Source organism: Harpia harpyja, chromosome 3, assembly GCF_026419915.1.
Source record: "Harpia harpyja isolate bHarHar1 chromosome 3, bHarHar1 primary haplotype, whole genome shotgun sequence".
Taxonomy (NCBI): domain Eukaryota; kingdom Metazoa; phylum Chordata; class Aves; order Accipitriformes; family Accipitridae; genus Harpia; species Harpia harpyja.
This window is the reverse complement of record NC_068942.1, coordinates 41,147,441-41,165,954: the sequence shown is the minus strand read 5'-3', so window position 1 is coordinate 41,165,954 and position 18,514 is coordinate 41,147,441. Positions and strand designations below refer to the sequence as shown.

Genomic DNA, 18,514 nt, shown 5'->3' with positions numbered 1-18,514 from the left:
TTGTATCTCTCCAGCAGTTACCATCATGACTGTACACATAGAAGAATGTGACAGACTTGTTCTCTGAGGGTAAGATTCAACTCGTCTAACTTTAGCCATCTAAAATTTAGATATATAGACTGAGCTACGAACTTGATAAAGAGCAGTGGGGCATCCCAAAGCCTTGCTAGGGATATTGAATAGTTTCCTTTAATTGTGCAAGGACAGCAAAGTTGGTCTGAAATGCATCTAAAACTGGCTAGGATGAATTCCCAATTATTGATTTTATTGACAGAATATTGGTATTTCTCTGAGAAAACTAACCTTATTCACAGAAAATTTGTATTTGTACAAAATTCTCACTCAGACTTCCTAAATGAATTATTTTTTTTTAAATGTTATGGTGTTAAATACTGAGGGTTACTCTACTGCTCTCTCCAAAAGATCATATAAATGGTGAAGCACTTACTTACATGTCTTACAGGGAGGGTTATTTTCACTTTATGTCCAACAGGGAGAAATTTCAGTGGTACTGTTAAGGTGTCACTTAAATTACTATTGTCATCTTCCTTATCAGAAACTTTCTACAGAGAACAAAAAACATGGTTTTTATTCACAGAATAGGAACAATCCAGTTCTTTACTGTTTTGGTGACACTGGAAATAAGCAAGCAGTACAAACAGTGGTATTGTATTGTGCCCATTACCTGCAGCCTGACTTTTAGAACTGGCTCCCAAGCCTTCACGCAATGGAAGTAGAAAGTATCTGTGTCGTCTGTTGTTTTCTGTGTTCCCTCATGAGATGCAGACACCGTAAGCACAAGATTTTTACCCTCTAGTGAAAACAGATTTGTTTAGAGAATAATACCACTGTTCAGGCAAAATAGCTAACAAAGTTGGCAAACTTTCTGCTGGAGTCATTCTCTGTGATGACTCCTTTGTAAGCTGCCACACTGGCAAGTGTCCTACAGCACAGGAACTGGTACTCCTTCCTTTACCCCATAGCTTGGAGTGCTCCCAGAGTCAGCACTCTCTCATACTTCCACCAGCAAAGTTTACTGTGTCCAAACTTGATAGCTTCAAGGAAAAGACACAGAGATCAGCGTTACAATTGGAGGCAGTTCAGGGACTTTTACTGCATTACATTTTCTTAGTCGTCTCCACATCCTAAGGTGCTTCCATCTGGGTCTGAATGACTATGATAGGGTTGATTTGGTCATGTCCTCACTTCACAGAGAAATTGGCCTACCTTTCAAATATTTCCTGCTTTCGTTAATGTCCAATTGCACTTCCAAGCAGCAAACCTCACGGGACTGTAAAAGGCAAAAGTGGTAAAGTGTGAGGACAGCAAATGCCACATCTGAAGCAAATAATGAAACATCATGCAGACAACCATTACCTATAATACAGAGCCAACTAAACTGGTCTCAGTGCTGGAAGCAATCCAGTTGCACAAGAGTAAATTCAGAGCTCATTATCCCAGGACAGTAGCCCAGCTACACTGCTTCAGAACTAGCTTGTCCATACAGTGGTGCATTGTCAGAGGTTGTTATACCCATTCAAGTTATCCCAAAATCAGGAAACTCTGTACAACACACTGTTGCCCAAACAGCTCCACATATATCTGATAATTATTTAGGAAGGGTGGGGGAAAACATCTGATGATGAGTTTCTGTGTATTGTGGCAGTGATTAGTCTACAAAGCATCTTCTTGCTGGTCCTGATGTAGGGAGATCATGGATTTATTCCATGCTACCCTCCACCTGAGTCATTCTAATTCACCTTTAATAACTTATGCCAGGACAGTTTTCCAAGCCATTTCAGGAACAACGCATGCCAATCATTACAGCTCTTATGCCTCACACAGAAAATGAGGGGGAAAGAACAGAATATGTGTTACTTTGCCTCAGGGGTATTAAAGGCTAGCATCTGGAAATCATGTGCAGGCTTGGAGTGGTTGGCATGAAGTACTTTGTACTCCTTAGCTGCAGGGCCAGCCCAAGGAGATAGGTAATGTACCACATGCTGACTAATAACAAAAGAGGACTCTATGTTTCAACAAATAAAATAACTCTTTATTAAAAAACTCATTTCCCAAAAAGCTGTTACATTAGATAACCTTCCAGTCCTAAGCACACTGAATACTTACTACTGCCTTCTACTGCCTTCTACAGACTCATCTGTTTTATAACCTTTGTTTTTCTTGCCAAGTGCCATACTGTACTACATGAAACACAAGGGTTTTCACTTTGAACACCAACATATATGGGGTTCTGCAACATCAACAAACCACAGCTGGGCGAAATATTGACATCTGTAATACCTGAGGACTTCAAGAAACACAACTTCTATTTTTGCATGGAGAGGGCAACAGTTAAGCCATAACAAATGGGAATTGTCGCACATCTTTCACTTTGAAATGCACGCCATGCTCTTATCTATCATAGTAGATTCTGTTCTCTCTATAAAATGTCAGATGGCTGGGGGGAAGAGGAGAGAATCAAAATTAAGGAAAAGTCACTCCAAGCTAAATTCGTATGTGAACCTTACCACTAGGACATCATTGGTAATGAGGTGCTCTGGAGGGCCAGGACTGAAAAGACAGAATCAAAAAAAAACAAACAAAAACTGTGTGAGCATCTGGTATTTTTTTAAAAATAGCAGTTTTATGACCTTTCCTGCTTAAAACTGAATATAGTTATGTTAGTATCAAAATCTTTTTTCTAAAAGGCATAATACACGATCACCTGCTAAGCACATGAAACAAAATGTAGTAGCCAAACAAGAAGAAAGGCAGGAGAGCCCATAAAAATACCAGTGCTTGAAACTCTATGCTAAGATACAGCAGAACAAAGACATATTGGTCTATGTGGAATCATGTCCTGCTATTAACAAATGACCATATGACTTGAGGAAAGCAGAGACTACTATTAGTGTATTCTGCAAATACTTATTAGGAAGGACATTTCTGACTGTTCAGATTATAATTTACAACTGATCACAAATGAACGGCAAATAAGAATTAGCTCCCACTGTGCTATATGTATGACTGGAAAACACAGAGGTAAGTAATAGGAAGTCTTTGTCCCAGACATTTTACCTTGTAAGACCTAGGTCTGTCACTGAATGGATGTAGTTATTTAACACTGTGAGTAACCTACAGAGTCTATTAACAGCATCTCTCATTAAGGCCAATACTCCAACATCACTATGTTACACATTCATAAGTGCTTTCATATATCTGAAAGGACGATTAAAGTTATGTAGTACGTAATCTCCGACTTTCTGCAAAGTCCAGGGTATCAAGCACCACTTCCAGCCTTAACACTTCTATTTCAGCTGTAGAGTGTATTTAAATGTAAATAACCAGGCTTGACTTCCAAGGATGGAGAATCCCCCACACGCCTTATAACTTGAATGGTGAAAGATGTTCTCTTATTTCTAGTCTGAATCTACTCAGTCCAGTTTCCAAGCACTGCATCTCGTTCTGTCCTTTTTATATATCTGGATGTGGCTGCTTTCACATTTGCAAGAGATGCTCATATCATCTCTTAAGGCATCTCTCATAGATCAATTAAATAGATTTTCTTGAGTTTCACTGTGGGAGAAATTAACCAAGAACACCAGTGATGATGTTCTGCAGCTTTTCCATGTTTAAAAATAAGAAGCCTTATTTACAGTTCCTTCTTCTAATCATGCAGTTAGCCAGTTTTGACTGGACTATATTCCTTTTTCTTGGTAATGCTAAGCTCAAATATGCCAGAATATGTAGTTTAGGGGGTTTTTTCAACCAAACTTGTGATAGCATTTAAAAGAGAGATGAAGTTTATCTTATGGGATTTGTTCTCCTCCAGACAACGTTGATTACCACTTTGAAGGGGATGGTCTTAATTTTATTGTTTGTTGAGTATATGTTTTTTCAGTTTAACTAAGCTATGGCCTAATGGGTGACTTTTCTAATACTGTCTATGTAACTCTATGTATATATCGTGATAATAATACAAGACAAGTTTTCTGGTCTTTTAGAAACACCACAGTGTTCTAGGCACTGTTCAATTAATATTAACAACTTGAAGAGCATCTCTGTTAAGTTTTACATGTATCTTGTGTACAAGGTATCAAATCATGCCAATGTTACTACATTTCCACAATCAGGATATACACGTCAAACAGAATGTAAGATTTGTATAAAATACACTGAAAGGCAGAATTAGCTGAGGAAGTTAAGGTAAAAAAAAGTTTGAAAATGTAATTTTCTCTCACTGCTGGGAAGAAAAGCTGAAAGAAGTTCCTCTTTTTCTGAGATATCATTAGTCCCTGGCAGATCTATACCTTTCAGCTTTGGAATTTTACTCACATTCTTTCCATCCAGAATTCTACTTCCAAACTTTCCCATTTCTTAGTGCACCTCTCTTTCTAAAAAGAAAAAGGTAAAATAAATGTGGATTATTGGAGGCTGCAAGAATTTGGCAGTCTAGGCACACCTAAAAAGCACTTCCATGGCTGACATCTCTTCTGCTAATGTTATCAAAAAAGCTGTGTGTTACCTCTTTCCAAAGCTGAGATTGCAATGGAAACCACAGGCTTGCAAAAGGCACATAAGATTATTATCCTCCCATTGTGGGATGTGTAGAATTATACATATTTCCAAAGATACAAACAGAGAGGGAAAGCTTGACTGAAACAGAAATATAATGGCTTTCTGCAAAGATGGTGTGCACAGGGGAAAGGCATTGAAGCCCAGCAACAAATGTGACTAATGCCAGTGTTATTTCCATGTACAAACCATTTAAATCACATTCACACTGAATCCAGCGGAGATGAAGTACGCAAAAGTACTCTGGACTGAGGTGGTTATTGAATCATTTTATTTCCCAGTGACTCACCCACTGGCTGAGAAGTGCATGGCACCAGCCTGCAGAGTCACAAGGAAGATCCATGTTAACAGCTTTCAGCATTTGGGAAGTAGCAGTTCTTTTGGGTATGGACTGTCTCCTTCCTGCAATGAGCATGTAGCAATACCTCAGCCACAGCTCAGACAAGCCCAGGAGCTGTCACAGACCTACCCCAGCTTTGTTCTCTGGACAACTCTCTTTCATGGGCTCCTTCACAGAATACCAAAGATGTTAGCAGAACAGGCGTCCCTTTACTATGGGCTAGAGAAATCTGAATCACCTAGAAGGAAACCCAGCATGAACACCAACAGAAGAAGCCCGAAAGAATCATTTAATTCAGGTGGTGAGTGGACTGTCTTCACATTTGTAATAAAAAGTTGCCATTTAGGAGGAAATGTCCTCTAACCGTGGCAAAAGTGGAATAAAGCCAAAAGGTTAGGAAGTTACTTATTTGGATTATAAAAGATATAAATGACTATTTACAGATGCTCCCTGTTAAGATACTTTGCCCCCACAGATACTTTGGGCATAAGAGAGAAGCTGCTTCATTTTCTGAATCTGTGAAAAGAGATTAATGGAGTCACAAAAATTCAGCACAATGGTATCTGTTTTGATGAGATATTGATAACAATATATAAGGATATCTGTTTATGCAGACCCAAACCCCACTTAACATGGAAGCCAATGTGGACAATGAGGTCTTGCCGATCTCTCCCTGTATTTTCAGTCCTTACCTCTGATTTTAAAGCAAAAGTCTCACGGAGTGTCTCCCCGGGTCTGATTCTAGCAACATTAAAAAGAACTGTGAACTGCATGTCATCTTTGGTGAGTGGATCTTCATCACACACTGCCAATTCTAAAATGTTCTGGTAGTAGAAGAAAATAAATAAGAACTCTTATTGAGCTGCTGTTACACAGAAACAAAAAAATGGTTATAGACTTTTGCAGCTGCTTGACCAGCACAGTGGTAAGAGTAAAGAAACATGTGCTTTCCTTCAGGAGTTTGCTAACATGAACACCATCATTAAACCCAACCTTGGAAAACTTACCATGAAACAGAAGACAACTACCTATAACAGAGAGCTCCCACTATCCTGAGACAGAAAAGATGTCAGTGCTTTGCACCACACTGATAACCTGTCCAAAGAACACACTTAATCAGTTTCTTCATCCCCAAAGTTCTCTTAGCTACACAGCTTAGGGCAGGATTAAATTTGCTGTCTACACCACAGCAACTCCTCTACCCATCCCTTACAACCAGTGGAGGGAAAGCTCTTTCTAAATTAACCATCCAAAATAGCCCAGATGAAGCATACTACAGCAGTACTTATTTCTCTCAGGTGACAACAAATGGAATATGGACTAGCTCAGATGTAAGCATTTGTATCACTGATGTCTATAACTAGCTGAGGGGAACACTACTGCACATGTCTACCGTTTTATGCTAACCAGTCAGTTGCAAATACTGTTACACAAGCATTTTCTTAAGTTATTTAGCACAGTTGATTGACAGGGTGTCAACTGAGGATTCCCAGCTATTCAAAATGGTGACATTTCTATTTTTTTACTACCTCAACTTCTCTCTGGATCCTAAAGTAGAAAGTCTCATTCCAGACAGGGTTGTCAGAATTCTTGATGGTTTTGGTCTGAAGCTTTCCATTCAAAGCAGATGGCAGCCACAAGCGCACATAGCAGTCTGATGCGGTCACTGCAGCAAAGAAAAATTAAAAACCTGATGCCAGTGTTATAGATGAAAAGTAGGGCAAGGCCATGATTCTGGGTACTAATAAATATTACTACTTTTTCTTAAATAAGTAAAGAGACCATCAGTTGGAAGCAACCAAGGAAAACCATCTAATTCCTGGGTAACTACAAACTGCAAATGTACACATGCACACACAAAGTACACTAAGAGCCATGTTTCCCATATGAAGAATAAGAGGTATAAAAGATCCCACTGACCATTCATCGGGCACATTCCTTACAATTCCAGTCAACAATGTTAAAAAAGTTTAACTGAAACTAGAGCTAGTTCCAAAAAGGGCTGTTAGGATGATTACAGGAAAGGAGAACACATATTACAGAGAAGATCAGAGGAGACGGGCTTGCTCAGTCTAGCAACACAAACATGCGGAGGGGAAATGATGGCTGTCTAGAAGGGTTAGGTACTAGGGAAGAAGATCTGTTGCAGCTAAAGGCCGGTGTGGGCCCAAGAACACGAGGGCATGAGCAAGTCAGAAATCTTCATCTCACTTCCAGCCTACATCTACTCCTTATGGTTAGTGCAGTCAGTGCCTTGAGCAGCCGTCCTTTGGGAAGAGCCGGGGTGGGAAAGCACATTTACTTTGTGAAGCTTGACAACGGTGTGAAAGGAAATCTCCAAGGTGATGTCTTTCAGAGCTGGAGTCTGGACTTGACTGAAGATGTCTACTGCAGCCCGAGAGGCCTAAATACTTCAGACTGGTATCAAGCAGTGAATAACATTGCCCCGCAAGGTTTTGGCAGGAAAGTGGAACTGTCCCTTCAATAGAGTAGATAGAAGAGATCATTGAAACTCAGAAATACAGGCCTTGTCACACTACCACCTTTCTAGTGTTCACCTCTGGACATTGCTACGTGGCATTTGCCACAGGAATACCAGAGGCCCTTCAGCAGACAGTTACTCAACTAACAGGGGATTCACTCCCTCTGGTCTCCCTCACATCCAGGCTTGGCCAAGGTTGTGCTCGGCCCTGCATGGCCAGCCGTGAATGGTCTCAGCTGTAACTCAAGTAACTCACTGCAAAGTGACGCTTTTTTGACTGAACATGTCATTTTTCACTAGAGGAGTACACAGGCCAGAGGTTTCAAGAGTGTGAGAAAAGGCAGCTCAAGGTCTCTGTCCTGACTGAGGAACCGATGGGACACCTCTGCAAAAATGGCAGCTGAATGGTTGGTCCATAGTACACCTTGAGAAGGAGCCATAGGAGGCTGTGAGGGTGAGATAATGAGTTAAAGAAAGTTGAATACAAAAGTACACAGAAAAGTCTGTTTTGCCTGCACGTTCAGCATGTGCTTGGGGCTGGATCTGCAGAAGCCCTCCTTAACCAGAAACTATCAGTATAATTTAACATGACTGGTCATCTGAGAACAGCAAATACCCTGAATGATACTGTATTTTAGAAGGCTTCAAATTCTCTAATTTACCCTTGATTATTGTGTATAATTCATACATTTCAATAAAAGGTCCCTAAATACGTGGCCTGTGTGGCAAAATTCCAGTCCATTATATGATTTATACAGATTATAAACATCAAACCCAAACAACTCCAAGCAGATTTACAGATTGCAGTGTCCTCACAAGGTCTGCCTTCCCTTGTTTGCCCAGGAAATTCATGTGGGAGTCTTGGTTTTTACCAGTTCCCTGAAATGCCAATAGATATTTCCTCCAATCTAATGATACCTCAGGCATTTGATCTAATTATAGCCCTGGCATTAGTACTTCTATTGCTGTGCTTTGTGTATGCTGCTTGTATACCTTCAGAACTTAGGAACATTGCTCACTGTGTAAACTCTGGGGGTGACTAAAAACACAATCAAAACATAACTCACACAGGTCTCTTGACTTGATGTTCTTAGCTTGTATGATTCTTACAGAAAGCATGTGGATGGGGCAAATCTTCATCTGCAGAGAAAACAAATGCAATCAGTTTTATCAGCCCAGAATACAAAAACAATATGTATTTTGAACAGTACAGGGGACAGTCTGTCCTTCTGTTTGTCTGTTTGAAGTGAGGGGACCACCCTCCAGTGGAAGTACACCACACTAAGATGATAGCACGACTGCACACTGGGCTATTTGCTAAGTAGCTTGAGTAAGTGAAGACAGAGAAAGAAAACAGAGACTCAGACGATGGTATGGAAAGCTTTTGTAGTCACCCTAGAGGTGCCTATTTTCATACAACCTGATGCACGCATGGCCATGGTGATGGTTGTACCGCCAATCTGCTGAGGGTCCTGTGCCACAGGCAGGTCAAAACTTGGCCTTTGGAAGGCAATACTAGGAACTTGTGGCTGCCTGCCTGGGTCCTGGCACAGCACTGACACTAGGCCAGGACACGGTAGTTGCTAAAGTGCTCTAAAAACTTCTGACTGTGTATCCCAACTAGGACTAAATTTTCATGACACTCATAAGTAGGCCAAGCTCACCAAAAGGCATCTAGAGGAATGCACTACTGACTTCAAATGAATGGACCATAGGCCCAGCAGAGACCCTTCAGATGAAGAAAAAAGTGCTTTGGAGGCATAATATCACAGAATCCCACATCATTAGGTGTCTTGAAAATACCTAATGGGCATGGAACCACTTCCCTTCCAGACATGAGATTTATTTCTATCATAGGCAAGCTATCATTGTAACACTTATTTCAAGTTACTTGTTCCTAACTCTAACAAAGAATTAAGCTTCCCAACCTAAGCTGGTCAGAAAGTATTTGCCATTTTCAAAAGACATTCTGATTAGCCTGAATGAACATACATACACAGACATGTGACAATCTTAATACTAAAAGCGGGAAAATATTTCCTTCTTTTTTCAAATTGGAACATTTAAATTTCTTTTCAATTTTCTGTTGAGTGTTTTATCTATTTTTTTGCATATTAGCATGGCTTGTCAGCAATAATAAGCAATAATAATATACAGTCCTGCTACCACTAATTAAAACAAACAGGGCCACACCATGTTGGAACTGTTTCATTAGTTTGAATAGCCGCTTGAACTATACACTGACTGAAACATCGTATGTATTTGTCTAAATGAGAGTACCCCATTACACTGTAACAAAATAATTTAACAATTGTATTTTGAAAGTTAGCACTGTGATTAATTTTCCTGACACTGAAATGATTAACTTTGGAGATACAAAGAGCGGGGGAAAGAGGAACTTTCTATAGAAGGAGTCACTCACTACAGTTAATCTGAAATTCTTTTAAAATGGGGTGGAGGCTATTGGACATGTTTATTAGAGATGTGTCCTGCTTTCAGCTGGGATAGAGTTAACTGTCTTCCTAGTAGCTGGTATAGTGCTATGTTTTGAGTTCAGAGCGAAGAATGTTGATAACGCTGATGTTTTCAGTTGTTGCTCAGTAGTGTTTAGACTAATGTCAAGGATTTTTCAGCTTCTCATGCCCAGCCAGTGAGAAAGCTGGAGGGGCACAAGAAGTTGGCACAGGACACAGCCAGGGCACCTGACCCAAACTGGCCAACGGTGTATTCCATACCATGTGACGTCCCATCCAGTACAGGAACGGGGAAGTGGGAGGCAGGGATTCGCCGCTCGGGGACTGGCTGGGTGTCGGTCGGCGGGTGGTGAGCAATTGCACTGCGCATCATTTGTACATTCCAATCCTTTCATTATTGCTGTTGTCATTTTATTAGTGTTATCATTATCATTATTAGTTTCTTCTTTTCTGTTCTATTAAGCCGTTCTTATCTCAACCCACGGGTTTTGCTTCTTTTCCCGATTTTCTCCCCCATCCCACTGGGTGGGGGGGAGTGAGTGAGCGGCTGCGTGGTGTTTAGTTGCTGGCTGGGGTTAAACCACAACAAGATGAAAATAACCTTCATTCAGTTTCATTCAGTTTTGTTTAGAGGTAAATTATGTTACATCAAATGGTTACCATTTGAACTGTGAATTGGCACGTTCAAATAAAGGCTTAATATTAAATTTAATGATGTCACTTTAAAAATTACATCCTTTAAAATTCAGATTAATATTCAAGAGTCACTCTGAGCAGAGAAACCCTGTTGTTAAACCTACAAAATCGCAGATTACTCTGTCTCTTGGCCTCTTAATGGTTGGTTGAAACACTTTTTGTATATAAATGCAAGACACATTTGTTCTTGTGTGACAAGAACTGTTTCTATTGTGTTTTCCTTCAATTTGAAACTGACGTATTTAAAAGGTTCTGAGTTTAATACACTATGCACATTACAAGTTCCAGTTGGGACACTTCCATGTTATTCCAGTTGCCCACTGAAAGAATCTGACGTTAATTTTCCTGTGCAAATAGTTATTTATCATAGAAGTACCAACTGGAACACTCAGTCAGCATTCCTAGTGGGTTTCATTAACATGAAATATTGGATTATGTAGCCAATTACAGAGCTGACTGTTTTTAATTAATATGTTAATTTGATGTTATTTTGTAATCAACTTCCCCCTTGCTCAACAGAAGCCCAAACCATTCTCAGAGTCTGCATTCACTGGAGAAGCAGATGTTGGTATACAATTTGCTTTGAACATTTTGTGATGAAAATTTCCTAATTGCTTATAAAAATGGTGCATTTGCACTTCATCATCAGAGTACTCTCAGCTGTGATAGGTGTCATGTTTTCTTCCTCTCCCACTAGCACCAGAGAGCCTCACTCCTCCTCCCTTCCCCTTTCAACAGCAATCACTTCCCTTAAGCACGTCAACATCTGCCCGCCAAAGAAAACACCATCAAAGGTGACTGTTCACTACTTCTGATTTTGTGGAGCTTAGTCCTTGTCTTGTTGCAGGGTAAAAGATAAACAGGTTCAGATGGGTAAATGTGGCCATAATAAACCCTATGGGCTGTGCAAATCCCCAGGGGAAGCCAGAAGCCATCCTGCTCCCAAGACTGCAGTTCCTCCAGCCTATGATAACCATTCAGAATTGGGCTAATTCTTTTTTTCATCAGAAAAAAGTGGAGCTAATTTTCTTCTACAATGGTCCAGAGCAGACTATTAAGGTCTGATTCGTGTGGTCTAAAATAACATCCTTGCCCAAAACTGCTGGCACTCCAGAATACCCTTCTAGAAAAAATAATTATGGTTGGAGATACCATTTGCTGTTTTCATAACATGAAAAACAATGTGTAATTTCATGATTAATGCAAGTTGATAAGCACAGACACCATATCCAGACAGCTCTTGACAGTCTCGCAGCTGTACTAGTCTTGCTCCTTTTAGTTCACTTCCTTGGGAGAAACACAGTTTCCTGCATAGACACACAGAGAGTAACAAAACCCCTCTGTAAATATCCGGAGTCAAAGGTAGCTTTCCCAGAAGCACATCATTCTATTTTTGCTGGAAAATTAGTAGTGCCACATTGAGGCCAATGACAGAGTGCAGGATTCAGCTACCTGTGTATGTTTGCATCCCAGACAATAACACTCCAGACCAATAAATAGTAGCATGTCCAGAGTCTCAGAGAGTAGGCTAAAAAATGAAAGAAAAAAAAACAACCAAACCCCCAAACCAAATTTCTTTTCACTTGACAGCAGTTAGCAGTAAACTACATTTCTGTACTCTCAAAGCAAGTGTTGGGGGAGCCATTTCAGGTCTAAAATACAGAAAAGTCAATAAACAGGAGATGAAATTAGCATGGCAGAATTGCCACAGCTGTGTCAAACCTTAACAAATTGAAAATTCACATCTGTTGCCAATATCTCATTGATTGTAATAATACACATCTGCTGGCCTACTCTGGCTTCCAGAGAATAGTCATATGCCAGTCAGCTTCAGGAGGACACATAATTCTCCCATTTACAGGCCGTTAGTCACTTCAAGGTTTCATCCCCAAAAGACAACTTTGAGAGTATGAAATCTTCTCAAAGCTCATTAATATGGAGCCTACCAAGACAGTTTTTGGATGGCAGTGAAAGAAGAAAAACCTACCAACAGCTCATATCTTTGATTTCGCTCTTTATTGCCCCTCCATGCTGCTCCTAGAACAAGATCTCACGGCAACCTTCCCTAGAAAGGAACCCTAGGAGGTAGTTTCTGCAGAGCCTGGCAATCTGGGAACCTCCTCCCATCACCACCTCTTTTTTCTTTTCTTTTTTTTTTTTTTAAAAGTCCTTGTTCTGCACATGTTGGAAGGCTGGTTGGAATCTTAGCATTTCTCTCCCCTTGCACCAAATCTAAGCAGTTCTCTGAGTGAAGTTATGACCATGGGATAACACCAAGTTATATGAAGATTTATATGAGGAGTTTGCTCTCTGTCTTTTGACATTCTGTAAACAGCTGTAGGATTTATCACTCAGCTTTATCAATATCTTTCAGACACAAATAATTACTTCCTTTCATGGATTACTTTTTCTTTCTCCAGTGGTGTACTAGAAGCTGTACAATATCTTATGTACAATATCTCACATCAAGTGTCATCACTTGGCATATTCTTAACATTTATTTTACCTTAGATACTGAGGATTTGGTTCAACCATAACTTGGCAATTTATCAAATTAAGGTTAAAGCTATAAACTTATAAACTATAAAAAAGCTTCATGACCAGCCTGGTTCCAAAGCACGCTCTTCCACATAGATTCTTTAACACCTAATATGGGTTGAATTTACTAGCCCCTCCATCAGTGAGAATACTGCTAGCAATTTGTCCTTCTAACCAGCTACCTATTTTCATTAAAATTAGAGGAATGCAAAGTTCTGGTGGGAAAAGCAACTGACTAAAGAAATATGCAAAACCAGGAGCGGGAATAGAAGGAGAAAGCATGACCCTGAAAGCCTCATTTTCCTTGGGAATCACAATTATCCAATATCTTATCATTCGAAGTTGAACAGTTAGTGAGTAAATCTAATTTTCCTTACAAACCTTTACTGTAATCTCATGTTATCACTGATGGATCATTTCAAGAGTCATTGTGGATTTGGGATGCATCCCCTGTTCATATTCTGTCAGTTACCTCTCTACACGTATGAGTGGGTCCCTCAGGCTTTGTATTAACAGAATTTCTGAGTATTTTACCACATAAAAATTATTCCGTAGTTCACAAAATAAAACTGCTAAAGAGTAATTATTTTTGTCTGAGCAGAAGAAAAGACCCTGCTATGAATATCAAAAACACTGCCAGCAAGTTGTAAGTTAATATTGTCCATCACTTCTGTGCCAATTTGGTAGCTTTTTTAAACAGCACAAAATTAACTGGGAGACCTTTAGTAGGTCTTCCTAGATAGTCCAAAGCATCCACATTTTTCTAAACAACTTGCTTTTTTTAATATAAATATAAAAGAAAAAAACCACACAAAATCCCTGTTCTGATTTCTGTATCTGTTTACCAATTTACACGTACTGAAAAATGCATTTGCTGACAGAATAGCAGAGCTACCTGCAATATTGAATGAATCTCCGTCCTTGGGAATAGAAGCTTTCTGACCTGAAGCTATGCTTGTACTCTAACCTTTTGGCAGTCTATACTCATGGAATAGCAGCTGCAGCATTAGGGTGAAATGCAAGAACTTTCGCTGTCATTGAGACTTTCTAGATAAAATTATACCTAAGCTATCTATTCATCTATTAGATCCAGAATTATCTTATTAGATATAACATTGATATTTAAAATTGATAGATAATATTTATATCTAAGATAGATAGCTCTGGATCTAACAGGTAGGTAGATTAGATGCAAATTTTATCCAGAAAGTACATTACGTTTACAATTTATATTCTTTCCCCTGAGCATCCAATGTTTGAATATTTTTAATCTATCATTTGAGCTATCTGTTCAAGCTACTGGTATTTTCCTGAACCTTTTAACTTCATCTGCAAATATTACCACGGCACAAGTACAGTAAGTATTCTTTATTCTTAATGATTAATGATTCTCTATAAGCCATAGCATGTAACATTGTTTCTCACTATATTTAAAACCCATGAATGTCCATATTTCTTTTATTTGCTGTAAAATTTGACATAGGGTTTGATACATAAAGAACAGTTAGTTGTAAATAATTCATATCTTGCATTTCAGAACTGCATCCATTACTTTTTAAAGATATACATGAGAAAATAACTCTCAGCTAATAATTCTGTTGATTTATACTAAAAACTATCAGTTAAAATCTCTGAATGGAACTTACTATTAGAAAACTCAAGTCCAGACATGAAATACTTCCACTAGAATCGCAGGCACTGTAAACATTACATTAAAGATAGCTAAATCAGCCAAAAAGCTCAGTAGAACTCCCCTGCGGCTAAAGTAATATAAATTATGCTTTGTTGCTAGAAAAAGCTGTTGGGTTTTTTCAGCTGGGGCAAGTGACGAACATGTGCTATCCTGAGAAAAGCATGCAGCAGGGCTAACGCACTTTCATTTTACAGTGAGGTAACCTCATCAAGGCCAGCCCTCTCTTCCTTCCTGGTGTTCACTCCAGCATGTACACCTCACGATAAAAGAAAAGGGCCACATTTTCGCTGTGCTTTCGCTGAAGTTCACTCACATATCAGGTACTGTGAGGTAAAAGGGGAAAACGGTAAATTTGCAAAGTTCAAGATGACCCTGCCACATCGCACCAGCAGCAGTTTGTCTCTGCATCTCAGCAGATGCAAAGAGGAGGGAATTTGCTCGCGAGAACTGGGGCAGGGAGGTCCCAACAGCAAGGTGCCGGGCCACAGCAAAGCGTGGAGCTGCAGTTCTCTTACCTTGGCTGGTGGGCTCCCCATGACATGCAAGATGGCGACAGCAACAGAAAATCCAATTTGGGGAACGGATCTGTCAGCTGACAAACACGCTTACAGCTTGTTGTTGCTGCTGAAATAACCTGAAGAACACATATAATTTATACAGGCGCTGAGCTCCACCCCCTGCCTCTTCTGTGTGGAGAAGAGTCTGCCCACGTCTTAGAGGGAAAGATCTGCAATGTCAGAGGTGAGAGGAAAGCTGCAGTTACCACATCTTTGCCTGTCGCTTTATTACCTCTCACAATTTGTTATTGACCCAATACTGACCTGCCAGGTTTTGGGGTGGATTCTGCCGTGTTCAGCAAGTCTTCCTTCACTCCCCATCTCTTCCATCTATCTAGTCGGTACCTGAATTTTCAGCAGCTTTTAAGTTCTTCCACAAAATGCTCCATAAAAAAAAAAAAATCAAAGGGAGGGGATAGCTGAATCTCTTCTATTAAAATTGCTGGTGGGAGACCAACCCACTTCTGAATGCTCTTTTCAACTCTTCCTACAACAGGGACTTGTTTTAATATGTTATTGGGAATCTTTCTGCCAACCAGTAAATCAAGTCTCCTTACTTTGACTTACCTACTGGATGATTACCTGGCCAATGCAGAGATGCTGGTGAAATTGAGATAAATATTGGTAGGGAAAGGGAAAGCTGCATACCTTCCGGGCTTTTCCCTTCTACACACTTCTTATAAGAAGAACATGACAACTTGACATCTCCCAGCTTCTTATCATCAGCTTCCCCCCATCAGCTTGCTGGTGACAGTGGTGGGTCCTAAGGCATCCTCTGGAGATGGCACAGGCACGGCTTCCTCCACATCTCCCATGCCTACTGTGGACTGCTGACAGACAACCCATGGGGTGCCTGTCAGGACATTGCTCCAGGCAATCTGTTCTGGCTGTACCTTAATCCACACTTGCAATTTCATGTTGGATGTCGTGTAGACCCAGACTTGGAAAAGGCCTGTGGAGGCCACCATAATTTTGCAGTAAGATACTGTGGGACAGTAATATCAGACAGGACCAAGGCTCACCAGACAACCAGTGGACACCTTACACTGATGAAAAGGAAGAGTGTCAAGAGTTAATTTTCATTAAATAATAGTTATGAGTTTGGCTTTGCAAGAGAAGAAAAAAAATTAAATTAAATGTAATCACAATAATTGTTTAGGAAAATAGGTTTACCTGAAATCTTTGGGTTTAGATTTTTCCTGAAACTCAGATGATGCACACTGTGGATCACTTTTAAACCACTTTTTAAAGTAGTTTCCACAAAAAACTGTCACCAATTGAACATCAGTTCTAGTCACATGATCCCGGGCTTATGCAAGTGACAACCAACACCTCAAACTGACATTTCTCAAAGACTCTGCTGTGGCTGGCAACGCAGCCACCATGCTAGCGGTGAGGACTGGATGCAGGCTTACCCAAGCAGCAGGGTGAGAACCTGAGTGCTTAGTTAGGTTGCCATCCTTGCAATACTAAAAAGAAAGATATCTCAAATAAAGGTCCGTCGTGTATGTGCAGCAAATCAAAGGACTGCTATAAAACTCCCAGGAAAATAAGCCAAACTCATCAGAAAGCAATCTAGGGTTCAGAGCAATTAACCATGCAAGTCTTGTGCTCCTGCAGTAACATTGTTTTGACAGCCTTACTTGGGCATTTTTACAGGAGCAGTCAAGACTGCGGTGCAAGCACCCTTCTTTGTGCTTCCTTGGACACAGGAGTCTGTAGCATCCCCTTTCCAAAGATAAGAAAAAAAAGCAGAGAAAAAGGAAAAAACCCTCATATTCAGAGCAATTTTGGTTTTCCTCCTTTATATTGCTGTTGCAGCTTTGATCACAGGTTCTGCTGCTGCAGGGAACTGAGAGACCAAAATAGTAGGCTGACAAATTTACCTCCTAAAGAGAAGGCAAATGGAAAAACAGCCAGAGAAAAATGAACTCCACTCAAAGAGGGGTATGTCTGCCTGGAAACAGAGCAACACATTAAAAACAGAACAGCCGCAGCAGGGAGACCCAGGTCTTAATGGAACAGGAAAAAAGAAAAAAAGCCCCCAGAATGTCTTCAAATCAAGGTGCAAAAGTTATTTCAGAGAGCTATGGAGCTAATTTTTCCAATAGCCCCTCCAAGAAGTTAATGTTTCCAGTAAATCAGCATGGCCAAAATACATAAAACATTTTGCGTTGCTTGTCAACAGGCACGCTGACAAGTACCACGTCCATTTCCTTCTGGACATGAGGGAGATGGGCTACATGATGTCAGGCCTTACTACAGACACAAAAAAAGTACAGCATGGGGAAAGTGAGACAAAGAAAGTCAACTGCATAAAGAAGGAAGGACAAAACTAAACGGTTCAATAAAGCAAAGAGGGCACAGCACAATGCATTAGTGAACTAGCTAAATAGTAGGCAATATCTTCCAAGGGGATACAAAAAGTCTTTCCCCTCCCCTTTTTAGAGGGAGGACATAGTCATGCCAGGCTTATACTAGTGGAGTTGGATTCAGAAAATATAACACTCTATCTGCGGTTTCAGTTTGCAAAAGGCTGTTGAGGAGACAAAGAGAAGAGGGATTCTAGAAAGATTTTACGAGTTAATTAAGCTGGTCTCATTCCACCTTCATGACTGAATCTTATTTCTTTTCTGAATTAATATTAAGAAAGTAATTGGAAATAAGCCATGAGGGGAAAAAAAAGAGAGATAAAAAGACATATCAAATTACACTGAGGTTAAATTGCTTCATACGCTACCTGTTGGCACTCGGATAAGGCACGCAAAATACAACGTGAAACAGAATCAGAACAGAAGGAATGCAAGCCTATGGTCCTCCCAGTATGCAAGAAATTAAAGTTAATGAATACAGTGTTCAGCTTCATGCAGCTCACCCAGTGGGCTGCTCACTAACAGCCCTTGCAAGAAGCTACTCAGAGTCACAGCTGAGCTGCCAGAAACCAAGCAGCAGAGTGGTAGCAACTCTAAATGGCTGTGATTTGGATCATCCTACTGCTGGCATAAACTTAAAAGCTAACTGGGACAGAACTTAAAACAGGTACTGAAGACTCATTTAGTGGAGTTCGTTATTTACCCCAGCAATAGCAACAGCGCAGCAAAATTTTACACAAACATGTCTCAGCTTCGGTGTAAAAAAACCTGCCCTCAGTGAAGCACT

At 40.1% G+C, this 18,514-nt stretch overlaps 1 protein-coding gene across 5 annotated transcripts in view; it reads right to left on the bottom strand.

Moving 5' to 3' along the window:
• Window positions 1-18,514, bottom strand: part of PLA2G4B (phospholipase A2 group IVB) — a 54,430-nt gene that overhangs the window by 18,849 nt on the left and 17,067 nt on the right. For 2 of the 5 annotated variants that reach the window (XR_008234433.1, XM_052782170.1), the window contains exons 1-10: window positions 15,314-17,352; window positions 8,465-8,537; window positions 7,218-7,394; window positions 6,445-6,581; window positions 5,608-5,739; window positions 4,336-4,394; window positions 2,529-2,571; window positions 1,228-1,291; window positions 686-813; window positions 453-563 (exon numbers count right to left, since the gene is read on the bottom strand). Coding sequence is in view for 4 of the 5 variants with exons in the window: in XM_052782170.1 (XP_052638130.1) it covers window positions 453-563; window positions 686-813; window positions 1,228-1,291; window positions 2,529-2,571; window positions 4,336-4,394; window positions 5,608-5,739; window positions 6,445-6,581; window positions 7,218-7,394; window positions 8,465-8,537; window positions 15,314-15,334 (945 nt within the window). In the remaining variant the exon portion in view is untranslated. Of the gene's footprint in view, window positions 1-452; window positions 564-685; window positions 814-1,227; window positions 1,292-2,528; window positions 2,572-4,335; window positions 4,395-5,607; window positions 5,740-6,444; window positions 6,582-7,217; window positions 7,395-8,464; window positions 8,538-15,313; window positions 17,353-18,514 lie in introns of those variants that run through there. The other 3 variants (XM_052782172.1, XM_052782173.1, XM_052782174.1) reach the window with 2 other exon arrangements.